The sequence below is a fragment of the Oryctolagus cuniculus genome, chromosome 11 (genome assembly GCF_051225735.1).
Source record: "Oryctolagus cuniculus isolate XC-2025 breed Fujian yellow rabbit chromosome 11, ASM5122573v1, whole genome shotgun sequence".
Classification (NCBI taxonomy): domain Eukaryota; kingdom Metazoa; phylum Chordata; class Mammalia; order Lagomorpha; family Leporidae; genus Oryctolagus; species Oryctolagus cuniculus.
This window is the reverse complement of record NC_142877.1, coordinates 103,141,169-103,156,726: the sequence shown is the minus strand read 5'-3', so window position 1 is coordinate 103,156,726 and position 15,558 is coordinate 103,141,169. Positions and strand designations below refer to the sequence as shown.

At 41.3% G+C, this 15,558-nt stretch overlaps 1 protein-coding gene across 2 annotated transcripts in view; it reads left to right on the top strand.

The window, feature by feature from the left end:
• Positions 1-4,327: 4,327 nt before the first annotated feature.
• The window catches only part of BLTP3B (bridge-like lipid transfer protein family member 3B), a 135,635-nt gene continuing 124,404 nt past the window's right edge, over positions 4,328-15,558 (top strand). Inside the window, exon 1 of one of the 2 annotated variants that reach the window (XM_008256938.5) lies at positions 4,328-4,628. In XM_008256938.5, the coding sequence (XP_008255160.3) occupies positions 4,585-4,628 (44 nt within the window). In that variant the 5' untranslated portion in view covers positions 4,328-4,584. The remainder of the gene's footprint in view (positions 4,629-15,558) is intronic. The other variant, XM_070052743.2, reaches the window with a different exon arrangement.

Sequence of the window (15,558 nt, the reverse complement as noted above, 5' to 3'; positions counted from 1 at the left end):
AGGTCTCTCGGACATCACGCCCTGACACTCCTCATTTAGCTATAGACACTGGGCTGGGTGGGTAATTTTTCTTAACCACTTTGTTTGCTTTTGTTTTTTAAACTCACGTTCATACTCTCCTCTTCTGCCTACTTATTCTTCGGGACCAAGTTTGCCTGTCTTCCTCATCTAAAAAAAAAAAAGGCTTTCAGGCATCTGACATACTCCCTGTCCATCCCACTTCTCTGTCCATTCTCCTTCTTAGAATTAGATACCCCTCCTATATGTTGCTGGAATATCTCAGGCCCACATTCCCTAATCATTAATTGAGTAAATTTTGTATTGGAACCCAGATTATCCCACAAAATGGTTGTGTGGTCTTGGATGCAGAAGACAATAAACCTTACTAGCTACACAATACTTAGTGCACCTGAATAAGCTATTCCAAGGGTTTTACATAATCATGTATTGCCTGCTTCAGTGTTCTCAACTGTATGAGGCAGCTACTTTATTATTGAAATAAAAAAATGGTTAAGAGTGCAGCCTCTGAATTCAAACTGCTGGGTCAAAGCCTGGCTTTGCTACTAGACAACTCAGACAAGTTAGTTAATCACTCAATGCCTTATTTACCTCATCTAGAATAATATTAATCATTATAATAATTATATAATATATTAATAATTATATATTATAATGATAATGTTAACAATCCCTTGCAGAACTGTTTTATGAAGAGTAAATGATAAGACAAGTCCTCAACAGTAGTTATTATTTTTAATGTTTATTTTGATCTACTTGAAAGGCAGAGTGACAGAGTGGGGAGAAAATCTTCCATTTGTTGGTTCACTCCCCAAATACCCACAAGAGCCAGTGGGAAGCGTAGATCCCAGAATTCCATCTTGGACAACCACGTGGTAGCAGGGGCCCATATATTTGAGTCATCATGCCCTGCTCACCAGGGTGCATTAGCAGGAAGCTGGATTGAAGCGAGTAACTAGGACTCAAATTCTCATTCCTAAATGGGATACAGTTGTCCTGGGTGGCAGCTTAACTCACTAGGCCAGAGAAGCAGACCTGGCAGTAGTTATTATAATCACCATCCCCTTTTATCATATTATCATCCTCGGTTAACTTACCTAGATGGCAAACTCTTTGAAGTTGGGCACTCTCTGTATCCCTTTGTAGTAAGTCATTCTGTTTTCTCTAACTTCTTCTTTAAACAAATTATTTATTTGAAAAGCAGAGCCAGAGAGGAGAGAGAGAGAGAGAGAGAGAGAGAGAGAGAGAGAGAAATCTTCCATTCGTTAGTTCACTCTCCAAATGGTAGCAACAGCCAGGGTTTGGCCAACAGAAGCCTGGAACTTGGAACTTCATCCCAATACAACACTGAATCGTATCTCTAAAATTGCTTCTTCTACCTGGAATATTTATCTCAATTAGTGGTATATCCTAAGATCCACCCAGTGCTCCAAGTTAGATACCTCAATTAAGTAACTTCAACTCCTTTCCTTGACTTAATCTCTAGAATCTGTTTTTGACCTTCCTCCATCTCTACTTATACTGCCTTATCTCTCACCTAACATAACTTTTCCAATGCCCTCCCTGCCTTCTTTCTCAATTCTCTATTCTTACAGCATAATTACCAGTATATGTTATTCTAAGTCACTAATCTGATTGTTCTAGGGCCAGCATTGTGGTGCAATGATCCAGCTTCCTGCTGTTGTTCCTGGGAAGGCAGCAGAATATGGCCCAAATAACTAGACCCCTGCTGCCACCCACATAGGAGAGCAGGATGGAGTTCCTGGCTCCTGGCTCCTGGCTCTGGCCTGATCCAGACCTGGTTGTTGTGGTCTAATATTTCAGGAGTGAACCAGCAGATGGAAGCGCGTGCTCTCTCTCTCTCGCTCTCTCTCTCTCTTGCTGTCGCCTTTGAAATAAGGCTCATATATTTACATTTATAATCTCATCCCCCTCCAGGCCACTTTTCAAAGGTGTGCTGGTGAATGTGTTGCAAACAGGTATCTTGGTGTGTGTTGGGAGAGAGCTGGCATGTTGTGTTGATCAGTTTTGTGGTGTAAATATTATCATCATGGCTGATTTCAAACTACTTCGCTATTACCAAACACTAAACCCAGAGTTGGAAAGAGATACAAACCAATGGTTCTCAGATGTCGGTGTCAAACAGCTCTGGCACAAACTATTCTCTCTTTACTTTCACACCATGTACTCTTCTCTCCCATATTTTAGCACAAATAATCTCAAGCATGTAACTACTACTTTTCATATGTGATGTATATTTTGGCTATGTATGATTTTATAAAAGTTAAGAACAATCCTCATATAGATGCATAATGTACACATGTAAAAGATTTATTTGAATCAAATTGAGTTAACTAGCTCAATATCTTGTTGATTTCTGCATTAATGAGTTAATAAGTCTTTATGTAGGTTCATTACATATTTCTATGTTCCTGTTTTTAATTTTTTTAAGAATTATACCTTGATAATTAAATAGCCATTAATAAACATGTAAGCTAATTTAAAAGCACCACTGAGTTTACTCTGATTTTGTCGTTTTATGTATTCTCTCAATCCAGGAAGAATAAAAATAAAATATTAGTTTATTTTCACAAGGGAAAGATATTATAATTACAATTGCTCATCTATTTTATTTTGAAATAAAATTCGCATGTTTTTCTAGCCACAACATTAGGCCATGAACTTCTCACACTTCTTTTTTAATAATTGTGTTCCACTGGCTTAAGACATCTCTTTCTGCCTAATGAATTAAGAATAACTATTATTCCATTGGTCAGGTACTCTTCTATTTTAGCTTTCTTAACCTAGTTAATCTTTGTAACAATCACATGAAGGCATAGTTCCACAGGCTTCAGAAAATTTTAAAACTATGTGTATGATCACACAGTTAAAGCATCCACACACTTGGGTTTCAAATCCAAGCCTTTGATTTCAGGGTCAGTTATTTTAACAAATTAAACTGACAGTCTCATCGTTGAAATAATACCTCTGGTGTAAGTCCATTTCTGAATGAATCATTTCCTCTTTTGTGTTCTCATATCACTTTTCTTCTGTTTTAGATATTTATAGTATCTAGCATTTATTCAGAGTTTTGCTATATGCTGGTCACTTTCTTAAACACTTTATATGCATAATATCATTCCATTCTCACAAAATTCTGTGAAGTAAATATTACTAATATATCTAATAGATGAGATGACTGAGGTTGCAAGAGATTAAACAAGTTGCCCAAATTTATACAGCTACAAAATGGTTTAGCTAGCATTTGAACCACAGTCTAAAAACAGAGGTCAAGATCTTAGCAATGTGACTCTTTAAGTCTAGACTGTTAACTCTTTGATGGCAAGAAGATTTGTTTTTTATTTCTTTAGGCAAAACTAGATACTTGAATAGTGGCTGGTTCATAGTCCATGACAAATATCAAGTGAGTGAAGAGTCAACCTGCACATCCATCCTTTCCATTCTTTAAAAGGAGTCAGGATAATGGATTATGCACAAACTCCCCTCTCCCTCCCAGGGTTTAGTGTAATGCTTTTTATTTTATACATAACTCTGGTCATTTGCATCTCTGAAAAATGTTGTTTTGAGGCTGGGTAGGGTGAAGAAGCATAACTGTAAAAGTTTTCTGTATTTCAACATTTTATTTCCCTGTTACAGAAAATTTCAAGTGACATTTGCACACCTATTTCTCTAGTTACAAATACCTAGTGAAGTAAAACTGATACGATTAACATTTTGTAGGTGATTCAAGGGAGGTCAAAAGTTGAGAAATTCTTTTCTCCAGGTTAAAACAGCTAAAAATAAAATAAGATAAAATAAATGCCAGAGCCAGTAGTTTAATTTAGGCCTTCTAATTTCTGGGTCCTAGGCGCTATTGAGACACGTGGTCAACTTTCAGATCCTTTAGGATTGGCGTAATTTGGAGGAAACATTAAACCACAGCACTTAGCTAAGGAAAAACAGATGATCTTAGAAGCCGAGCAAAGCATACGAAGAAAGCTGAATATGTCAAGCAGAACAGTTTGTGGGGCACTTAAATTCTGAGGAAATGAAAAAGAGAAGTAGATGTGATAGAGCAACTCCGTGATCAAACCGAGAACAAGACCACAGGGAGGTGAGCGAGGATGAAAGCTACAGAGGGTCCGGTGATTGGCAGTTGAAGGACCCCGAATCCCCTATGCAGAAGACCCTGGAGCTAAGGCCCCGCGGAGGGAAGCGGAGCTGACAGCTTCCAGCCCCGCCCCGAGCCCGCCCCGGCCCCGCCCCGAGCCCGCGCCGGCCCCGCCCCTCCCCAGCCAGCTCCGCCCCCGCGCTCCCGCTGGTCTCTTAGGTGATGCTGCAGCCAAGATGGCGCCGGCGGCGGCCGCGGTGGTCTGAACGTCATGCTCCGGGTCCTCGGCGGCAGCGGCGGCGGCTGTGGCCTCGGCCGGGGCCTCGAGTCTCTCCCTGCCGTGAGCGCCCAGGCATCTCTACTCCTGCCGGGCCTCCCGGGACAGAGAGGAGACGGCCACGAAGAGAGGAGGCAGTGAGCAACAGCGAGAGCGCGGCGCCACCCGCCCCGGCACCATGGCTGGGATCATCAAGAAACAGATCCTGAAGCACCTCTCCAGGTCAGTAAGCGCCTGAGGCGTGGGAGCCAGCCCGCCTCCCCCCTCGCCTGCGGGAGGCAGCCTGTGGCCTCGCGGGTGACAGGGTCTGGCAGTCCTGTGGCAGGCGACCCTTGGGCTTCCCGTCTCCTGCCGAGGGCAGAGGTCGCGGTCCCGTCCGTCCCTTGGCTTGCGGCGCCCGGGACTGGCCTCACGAGGCAGCGCCCGCCTGAGTTCTCCCCTCGGTCCGGGGGCCGGGGAGCGCAAGGCGGCGGGCTGCGATCGCTCCGGACGCCGCGTCCGGGGAGCGTCCTGGGACCGGCTCGAAATCGTCTTGCTCCGAGGCTGGATTTGACCTGGCGTCGCCGCGCCCATGCCCGGTGGCTGTGTGGGCTCGAAACCGAGCCCGGTATTCCCCCGGCTCGGAGAGGAGCAGTTCCGTTACCTGAGGGCTACGGCCCGGTGTGGATTCTTAGGGCCAAGCCTGTGTGCTCAGTGAAACGTTAACCTTGTGATTGTTCTGAATTCCCCCCGCCTCGACGTTCCCGCTCTGATGCGTGCGGGTGTGCCTGTTTACACAGTTAGGGATTGTTTTAGGTAAATAACCAACGGTGCCAGCTCTGCCCAGTTCTTTCTGGAGTCGTTGTAGACCCGCGTCTTTCTTACTAAGCAGCTTTTTGCTCTTCTTGATCTGTGACCCTTAAATCCAAGGAGTTAACATCTGTGCTGATTCAACCCAAGACATGTCATTCTTTCCATTTCATAACATGGTTTTAGTCAGAAACATGACTCAGGAAAGCTGGCAGTTTGTTAACTGCTCTTGGCTTCTCCATATTTGTCTCAAGACACAGGCTAAATGCAGGGTCTTGTTCCAAGTTCACAGCAAATACAGAGTGCTTGGTTGGTTTCTCTGTTATTTGTCAGGTAATGATTACTTTTAACTGATTGTAGGAAGAGACTGGGGTATAATGATAGACTTGTCTAGTAAACATAATCTTTGATTCCCCAGATTGTTTTATACTAAAGGTTATATATTGGAAGCAAAATCAATACGTCTGTGATTCAGCAAATATTTTCCTCACTTATAACATGGAATAAGATAAGGTTTTTTAAAAAATATGTAGTATAAAATTATAGCATAATTTCTGAATACAAATGTCTTAATATATCAAGTTGGATAGCTTCTTTTCAAATTGTACATATGGTCCAATACTGAACTGTCTTTTATTTTGGCAGAAGGTTTTATCTCTATTTTTTTGTTATTGTTTAGAAAAAGTCTGAATTAAGTCAGTTGCCTTCCACCTTACCCTTACCCAATCCATGAGAAAATTCAGACCTACAGAAAGAAGAGTTGGATGCCTTTTCTGTTGCTCTCTCAAGGATACTGGGATCTACCTAGTAACATTCTACATGCCTATGGGAAAAGTTAATTAATTCAATCAGTACATGCCTTAGGGCATTAAAATTTAATTTTCTGGTAGAATTCCAGTTGATAATGACTTTTAAAAATTAAGAACAAGATGTAATGGCTTACTTCATAAAATAGACAACACCTACATATTCAGAATTGAACAGTTAAGATCGCTTTTTAATTTGTCCTGTTTCTTATAGTTGTGTGGTAAATGATGAGGATATGCTAGAGATAAATCTAAAGGCTGTTTGTAATAGACAAAGCATGTGTTGTGATAAGTTGCATTATTTAATGAGTGATAAACTTGAAATTATGTGGATCAAATTTAATTTTATTGATTACACATTATAATGAGAATCTCAATATATTGATCTAGTGGTCTGGAATAAGGACTGTTCAATGGGAAATACATGGAACTTAATACTTTTTAATGATGCACATCTCATATGGCCTGTGGGTGCAACTCATGGCACCTTCTCAAAGAATGTTTTCCCTGACCATACAGTTTATTTATTTATTTGAGAGGCATGGTTACAGAGAGAGATCTGCTGGTTCACTCCCCAAATGGCTGCAATGGCTGGAGCTGGGCCAGGCTGAAGCCAGGAGCCAGGAGCTTCTTCCAGTCTCCCATATGGGTGCAGGGTCCATTAGCAGGGAGCTGGATTGGAAGCATTGGCAGCTGGGTCTTGAACCAGTGCCCATGTGGGATGCCAGCACTTCAGGTGGAGGCCTAACCTGCTATGCCACAGTGCTGTCCCCCCGATCATAGTTTAAAACCGTGAGCTCCCATTCCTCCTATCCCTCTTATTTATTTTTCTCTTTTGCATTCATCCTCATCTGTCAATATGCATCCATATTTATTTACTGTTTGTCTCTCTTCATTTGAATGGAAACTCCATGACAGTCTGGATTTTTGTTTTGAGGCTGGCATAAAGTGGGCACTCCGCAACTGTTTATTGAATGAGTAGGATGAACGAGCTGACCCCTTCCTTACATTACTATACTTTTTAACTCAGGCAAGACAATATGCTCCTAATATTATTGCAGATTTGGCCAGGGGTGGGGATGGTGTAGTTTCTTTGTGCTTTTAGAAGCAGTAGTTATTTGAATCATCGTATAAATGTGGTAGCATTGATGTCCTGGAAAGGAAGAACTAGGAAAATGACCTAGTTTTTATAGGGTCTTATATAGGGGATTCTTCAGTAAGGAAATGACCTAGTTCTTACATAGGGGTCTTCCAGTAAGGAAGAAGACCAACAGGAGAAAAGAGAATGCTCCCCTCCAGGCCTTGACAGTGAAGCTGCAAGATTGACACAAGTGTTGCCAGAATGTAGGGATTTGAGAATCTAGTATACTGGAAAACTATGAAGAGGAATCATTCTTAAAAATGCTTTATGTAAATGGTGAACTGTTTGAGAAATGCAAATCTACATACTTATTTTCTGATGTTTAGTTTGTATTCCAGGTTTCTCTTGTTGTGCCAATAAAAAGTTCATGCACTTGATTAATCTGAATGTATGGCAGAGAGTATGTTTGCTGGGAAGGGTAGTTTAGTCAAGTTACTTTTTTTCTTTTTTAAAGATTCATTCATTATTTGAGAGTCAGAATTACAGAGAGAGGAAAAGACAGAGGACTAGAGAGATCTTCCATCCATTGGTTCACTCCTCAAATGCCAAAACAGCCAGAGCTGGGCCAATCCAAAGCCAAGAGCTTTCTCCGGGTCTCCCACGTGGGTGCAGGAACCCAAGCACTTGGGCCATCCTTCTCTGCTTTCCCAGGTGTCTAGCTGAGAACTGGATTGGAAGTGGAGCAGCTGGGACTCGAATTGGTGCCCATATGGGATGCTCAATGAGAAGAAACTCTGGAAGGAGAAATTCCTGTGATCCTTCAAACTAGAACAGCACAATACATGTTTTGGGGACTTTTCTAGGAGAGTCTTTTTTCACAAGGGAATGGAATGCTCTAAAGTTATAACAAATGTGAGACAGGAAATAAGAGCAGGAGCTGCCTTTCAGCCCAAGACTTGTTATTCTGTGAGTGTATGTGTGCATATTAAGCCAGACCTCTAACGGAATGGGAAAAGATTCAGATATAAATGCTGTGTACCTTCTTAGTGCCTTAGTTGGAGGGCATACTTGCTAGGTGCCAGGTTACTGGGGAGATAGAGTTGGCTGGGCCTACCATGTAACTCTAAGCTGAGTGGAGTTTTTGTATAGTTTAAAGCAGTGTTTGTCCACCACAGGGGCATTTTTGCTCTTCGGGAAATTTGGTAATGTTCAGAAACATTTTTGACTGCACAATTTTGGGAAGGGGTGCAACTGGATTCTTTTTTTAAAATTTTTTTAAGATTTATTTATTAGGCTGGCGCCGCGGCTCACTAGGCTAATCCTCCGCCTTGCGGCGCCAGTACACCAGGTTCTAGTCCCGGTCGGGGTGCCGGATTCTGTCCCGGTTGCCCCTCTTCCAGGCCAGCTCTCTGCTGTGGCCAGGGAGTGCAGTGGAGGATGGCCCAGGTGCTTGGGCCCTGCACCCCATGGGAGACCAGGAGAAGCACCTGGCTCCTGCCATCGGATCAGCGCGGTGCGCCGGCCGCAGTGCACCGGCCGCGGCGGCCATTGGAGGGTGAACCAACGGCAAAGGAAGACCTTTCTCTCTGTCTCTCTCTCTCACTGTTCCCTCTACCTGTCAAAGAAAAAAAAAAGATTTATTTATTTATTTGAGAGTGAGAACTACAGAGGGAGAAAGAGACAGAGAGAGAGATCGAGAGAGACTTTACATTTGCTGGTTCACCCCCAGGTAGCTGCAATGTCTGGAGCTGGACCATGCCAAAGCCACGAGTCAGGAGCTTCTTCCAGGTCTCTGACATGGGTGGCAGGGGTCCGAGGACTTGGGCCATCTTCTACTATGTTTTCCAGGGCACCAGCAGGGAGCTGGATTGGAAGTGGAGCAGCCAGGACAGGAAGCAGAACCTATATAGGATGTAGCACCTCAGGTATCAGCTTCACCCACCACATCAAAACGCCAGCCCACAACTGGCTTCTAAGGAGTAAAGGCCAGGGATACTATTAAACATCCTCAGACCACAGTCATACCAACAAAGACTTGCTTGGCCAAAATGTCGGTAGTTTTGAGACTGAGACAGATATTGTCAGATGATTGAGCTGGAGCAGCATGCCAGTTAAGGTTATTTTATCTGCAAACAACAAAAAAACTGCCCTAAGTAAAAAGGGAAAAGTAATGGAAAGTTAATTGGAGTGGTTCACAGAATCAGAGAAAGATAGGGACAACCAAACCAAGGGAAGAGCAGAAACTACCCAGCTCCTAGAACTTCACTGGAAGTCTTTGGACCTTCCTTATAGAGAAGGGAGGTCAGCATGACTGACATTTTGCACTAAATTCTTTGTTTTGAGAGAGCTGTTCTTTTCCCTGTAGAATGTTCAGTGTCTCCAGATGTTGCCATTTGTCACCTGGATGCAAAATTGCTCTTTATTAAGAACCATACATTCAAAGTGCTGCCCAATCTCTGATCTTTCCAGTCAAGTTTTAGATTCCCAGGATCAAATTTTAGATTCCCAGGATCAAGAATCCCAGTTCTGTCTATTCACAAATAAATTAGCAACAGCAAAGGGGTATACAGAAAAGGAATAATTTGGGAAGAATTCTTTTTGAGTCAAGCTTACTGCTTCATTCATTTTCTGTATTAAGCAAAAATAAGTTAGATTCCAGTGCTTCCTTTGAGTTAAGAAAATTGAACATCATCTCAGGAATGGGAAGTCACAGCCAATAGAGAATTCTAGATAAAAGAGACATGATCATTCAGAAATGGGTTTTTGGAGTGTATGGCTGAGGTACATCTGGGGTAGGAAGATAGTCTACAAGTGGGCTCTTAGTAACTCAAGTAGAAAACCAACGTATTAGAAAGATATTGATGTCTTATAGAATTTATGGGAAGGATAGAGAACCAAACTTGGAAATGGACTGGATCCACTCCAGCTCCAAAGATATAAGTAGGAGAAAGTTACCTACTTGGCTATCTAAACTTGACTTGCTCATTAAACTAAGGAGAAGAAACAATTAAAAAGGGAGAGTAGCCCAATTTGTTATGTTTGTTATGATTTGTTATGGAGATTAGGAACCTCTGTTGCTTGCAGGATTTTGTGGCTGAATGGCAGAGTGAACACAGAGGTTAGAATGTGTCACAATGTGTTGGTGGGATGGTTCTCTAGGATTAGGCAATAGAAGGAAGGAACTAGGAGAGCAGCAGCTGATAACCTGGGGGTGGGGGAAAGAACCATCAAAGAATTGGGAAAGCTGTCTGGTCGGAAGAGCAGTGGAGTAAAGGAATGAGGCAGTTGAGAGGACTGGAAGCTGCGTCTCAGAGTGTCACTGAAGATTTTAGAGGTGAGGTAGGCCCTGTTGAGGGTAAGCGATCAGGGCCATGGGTGTGAGTTGCTGAAAAGAAGCTGAAGTGCATGTAATTAGAGATGAATACTGTGAGATCTATAATCTTTCCCATATTGGACATACCTAAAAGGAAATATAGCATAGATTATTTAGTCAGATATTATTTTCTCAAATGATAACTTCATATCATTATTGATAGGCAAATTATTTGCATCCTTCACTTTTATGGTAAAGTTCAATAAATAATTTTTAAAAATTATTTGAAAGGAAGAATTAGAGAGAAGGAGAGACAGACAAACACACAGAGAGAGATCTTCCTTCCTCTGGTTTACTCCTCAAATGGCTATAACAGCCAGGACTGGGCCAGGCTGAAGCTAGAAGCCAGGAGCTTCTTCTAGGTCTCCAACATGGCTGCAGGGGCCTAAGCATTTGGGCCATCCTTCACTTCTTCCCAGGTGCAGTAGCAGGGAGCTAGATTGGAAGTGGAGCAGCTAGGACTTGAACTGGTGCCCAAATGGAATGCCAGCGCTTCAGGCCATGGCTTTAACTTGCTGAGCCACAGTGCTGGCTCCAATAAATAATTTTTGAGAATTTATATATATGAGGCTTTCGAGCACTTGTGTATGTCCTACATTGGGCATTAAAGATACAGTTTTATGTTCTCAGCTCTGGGGAATCTTCAGTGATTCCTATTCTGGTATAAGAAACATGAGTCAGACCACTAACCTATTTGTAAACTATACTGCTATGTGAAATTTGTTAGATTTGGTTTGCTTGGATTAGGCAACCGGGAAAAAACTGAGTTAAATAACTGTGTTTTGGGTTATTAAAAATATATATGTTTGGAGTTTTAAAAATAAATTTGTTGCTTAAATTGACACTTCAGTTTTAAAATTTCTTTAAAATTTATATTTATTTGAAAGGCAGGGTTACACACACACACAAACACACACACACACAGAAAGAAAGAGAGAGAGAGAGAGATTGAGATCTTTCATCCAGTGGTTCACTCCCCAGATGGGTTCAACAGCTGGGGCTGGGCCTGTCTGAAGCCAGGAGCCAGGAACTACATCTTGATTTCCCACATGGGTGGCAGGAGCCCAAAACTTGGGTCATCTTCCACTGCTTTTTCCAGAGAACCAGGGAGCTGGATTGGAAGCAGAGCAGTTGGAACTTGAACTGACATTCAAATGGGTGATGACATCACAAGTGGTGGCTTAGTACATTGCGTTACAACAGCTGACTCGACACTATTCATTTTTTTTAATATTATTTATTTATTTATTTTTTGTCAGGCAGAGTGGACAGTGAGAGAGAGAGTATGAGAGAAAGGTCTTCCTTTGCCGTTGGTTCACCCTCCAATGGCCGCCGCGGTGGTGATCCGATGGCAGGAGCCAGGTGCTTCTCCTGGTCTCCCATGGGGTGCAGGGCCCAAGCACTTGGGCCATCCTCCACTGCACTCCCTGGCCACAGCAGAGAGCTGGCCTGGAAGAGGGGCAACCGGGACAGAATCCGGCACCCCGACCGGGACTAGAACCCGGTGTGCCGGCGCCGCAAGGCGAAGGATTAGCCTAGTGAGCCGCGGCGCTGGCCTAACTGCTATATTTTCAAAGTGTTGCTGAGATAGTTAAGCTCTTTATGTATTTTGAAAATAGAACAGGGTTGACTATGAGATGATGTGGAATGAGAGTAGTAATGGATGACTCCAAATTTTTGGCATAGCAACTAACAGGAGAAGTGACTAACTTGGAGAAGACTATAGGAGGAGCAAGCTTGTGGGAGAAGACCAAGGATTTAGGTTTGGATGAACATTGAATATCTCAATGGAGTTCCTCCCCCACCCACCTTTTTTTACAATAAAGATTTATTTATTTGAAAGGCAGAGTTACAAAGAGAGAAAGAGGGAGAGACACAGAGAGAGATATTCCATCCACTGGTTCCTTTCCCAAATTGGCCACAATGGCCAGAGCTGGGCTGGTCTGAAGCCAGGAGCCAGGAGCTTCTTCCAGGTCTCCCACCTGGGTGCAGGGTCTCAAGTACTTGGGCCACCCTCTGCTGCTTTCCCAGGGACATTGGCAGGGAGCGGGATTGGAAGTGGAGCAGCCAGGACTCGAACCAGTGCCCATATAGGATGCCAGCATTGCAGGCTGAGGCTTTACCTGCTATGCCACAGTGCTAGCCACAAAATTGCTCTCTCTTTTTATTGTGATCTAATTTAGATGACACGTTTTAGTGTGGCAACAACAGTGGAAACATTTTTGTGTGATTATCCTTTGGTTTATGCAATAGGTGGTCACCACAAAATTGATTTGGGTGGGAGAAGGATTTCTGTGACTCTAGAGAAGTATCTGAAATAGAGCAAGTATCTCTTATTACATTAACTTCAATTCAAATCAGACATTGATTTATGAAAAAGTTACGTTCAGGAGATTGAAGACTTCAAGTGAAAGGGGGATGGATGCTTGGTTTAGGAGATGTAATGTACCATCTAGAATTCTAAAATCAAAAGGAGCCTGTTTTTTTTCCCCAGAAAAAGAAATCATTAAAATGTTGAGATCTGTGATTTGCCTGAGACTGCAATAGTGTTGAGTGGTAAAGTCACAGATCTACTTTCATTTGCATTTGATTTACTAGATTGCCTGTTCAGGTGATTATTCCCTCCTAACAGTTTGCTTTTCTTTTACTCAGTTTTCAGCGCTTCCCTTATTACTCTTTTATGGTGTTTCACCATCCTGCTGCAGTAATCTCCGAAGATTGTTTTATTACTTGAGAATGTTTTAACTCTGCAGTCCTTTAAAGTTGGCAGATCATAAGTCTTTTGACTCAGCAGTTCTTTGAAGTTGGGAAACATAATTTCTCCATTCACTTCTTTTACTTACATAATTTTACTTTTTGCAATATTACACTTTGCCTTAGTATTGCAGTTTCCAGTCTATAAACACTTCTTTGTTAAGTTGACTTCTAATTAATTATGTGTATTTTAAATTCTGTATATTATATGGCTTAGGATGAGTAATTTATTTATTATATATTGGTATTTAACAGTAGTGACTGGAGCTCAGTTTGCAAATAAGGTTCCTTGACTGAAAGATGAGTTATGATTATCAAGACCAAATTATTAAAACAAACTAAGGAACTGAAGCCAGTATGATTTATTTATTGGTTTTTCAAGCTTTAAATTTACTAATAATTTGTGTGATAACTTACTGATTTATTTTGAGATGTCTCTCAGCCAAGATAAGTGTTACATATAAATTTTGGGCTTCTATATTTATTTGTCCTTTAAGACTTAGTTTGCTTTTTATATGTATATACTCTTTCTCTACCCAAAAATATCATTAAAAAAGGGATCTCTGACTTTAGTTGCCTTTGCTAGTATAGCATGAAATGTTGTTTTGTACTATTGTCTGTAAAGTTTTTATATATGATTTATTATTAGCAATATTTAGAAATAAACTGAATACCATAAAATCCACACATTTTAAAATTTCATAAGCAGTATTTTTAGATGTTAAACTGAATTTTTCCCAAATTTTTCACTTCTGCTATGATGTAACTTTATGTACAGCCAAGGTGTACTTTGAAAATTGACATCTGTAAAATGTAAGATTTTTCTTTTAAGAGTGATTACCTGATTAGCCTCATGAATAGCTCCTTAATTGTTTTAGCAATACTTGAAAAAGATTCTTTAACATATACAAGTAACATTAAGATATGGGAGTATATTTTGGAAATAGTCTGGTAGATGGGTGAATAAACAGATTTCAAGATAGACTATGTCTTTTTTTTAAAAAAAGATCTATTTATTTGAAAAGCAGAATTTTAGAGAGGAAGAGGTAGAGAGAGAGAGAGAGAGAGAGAGTCTTCCATCTGTAGTTTCACTCTCCAAGTAGCTGCAATGTCCAAAGCAGGGCTGATCTGAAGCCAGGAGCCAAGAGCTTCTTCTGGGTCTCCCACGTGGGTGCAGGGGCTCAAGGACTTGGACCATCCTCCACTGCTTTCCCAGGAGCCATTAGCAGAGAGCTGGATTGGAAGTGGAGCTGCCAGGACTCTATCCTGTGCCCATAGGGGATACTGGCACTGCAGGTGTCAGCTTTACCGGCTACGCCACAGCGCCACCCCCAGAATATAAGTCTTATGAGAGAGTCATAAGAAAAATGCTACTTTAACAGAAGGAGAAACAATGAGAGAGATACTTGTGACCAAATAATAAAATAAAAGCACATATGGGACCTTCAGGTCATAAAGTGAATAGTAATTAAATCTGTTTTCTTTGACTAGGGCATGAGGCAAATAAAAACATATAAGACAAATATGTGGAGAAACTAAGGGGAATTTTTTTTAGGTCATCCAATTTGGCTGAAATTTTATTTTCCAACACTAACACTTTTCTCCTTTGTTTTTTTCTACTCATCTTTTGTTTTCTATTTCCTGCTGCCAGATTGTCTGCATCCCTTCGTGACAGGCCATCTTCTCTCAGGCTTCCTCTTATTAGTACATTTTCCATCGAAAGCTTTAATTTATCTTCACTATCTCCAGTTTTGAACTACTTTTGGTCTTAAAATATATTCTGCTTGTTTTATTGAGGCAGGCTTCATTTGTGTTTTGCGGATTGTCATCTTTTCAGGACAAAATTGCCCTGATAGGCTTTGGTTTATAAGAGTAGTGACCACGCGTGTCGTGTTCACCACTGTGTCTTCAGCATCTGTCACAATACCATGGTATGTAGTAGTTGTTCAGAAACATGTTTAAGTAACTGAAGAAATTTATACTAGGACATATATTGATTTTCCAGAATATGTTTTTGGTAGATTTAAAAAGTTGACTCATCCAGGGAATTAGCTGAAACATCTTTTTCTTGGTAAATGCTATAGTTCAGTTTGCATTTAAGCAAATATGAGGGTTCTTTCAAAAGTTCATGGAAATTATGTATTATGAAAACACTATGCATGGATTTCAATGCACCAATATATCTTTTAATGAAATATTTTCATGACATTTGTGAAGTACCATGAATATTGTCTGTTGCTGGTTCTGTCTTTGGTTTGTATATTATTTTTCATAGATAACTTTATGCCTCAGTATTCTTTGTGAGATGAGGATTACAGATTTACTGGGGCTTTTGGTGGTTAAACTAAT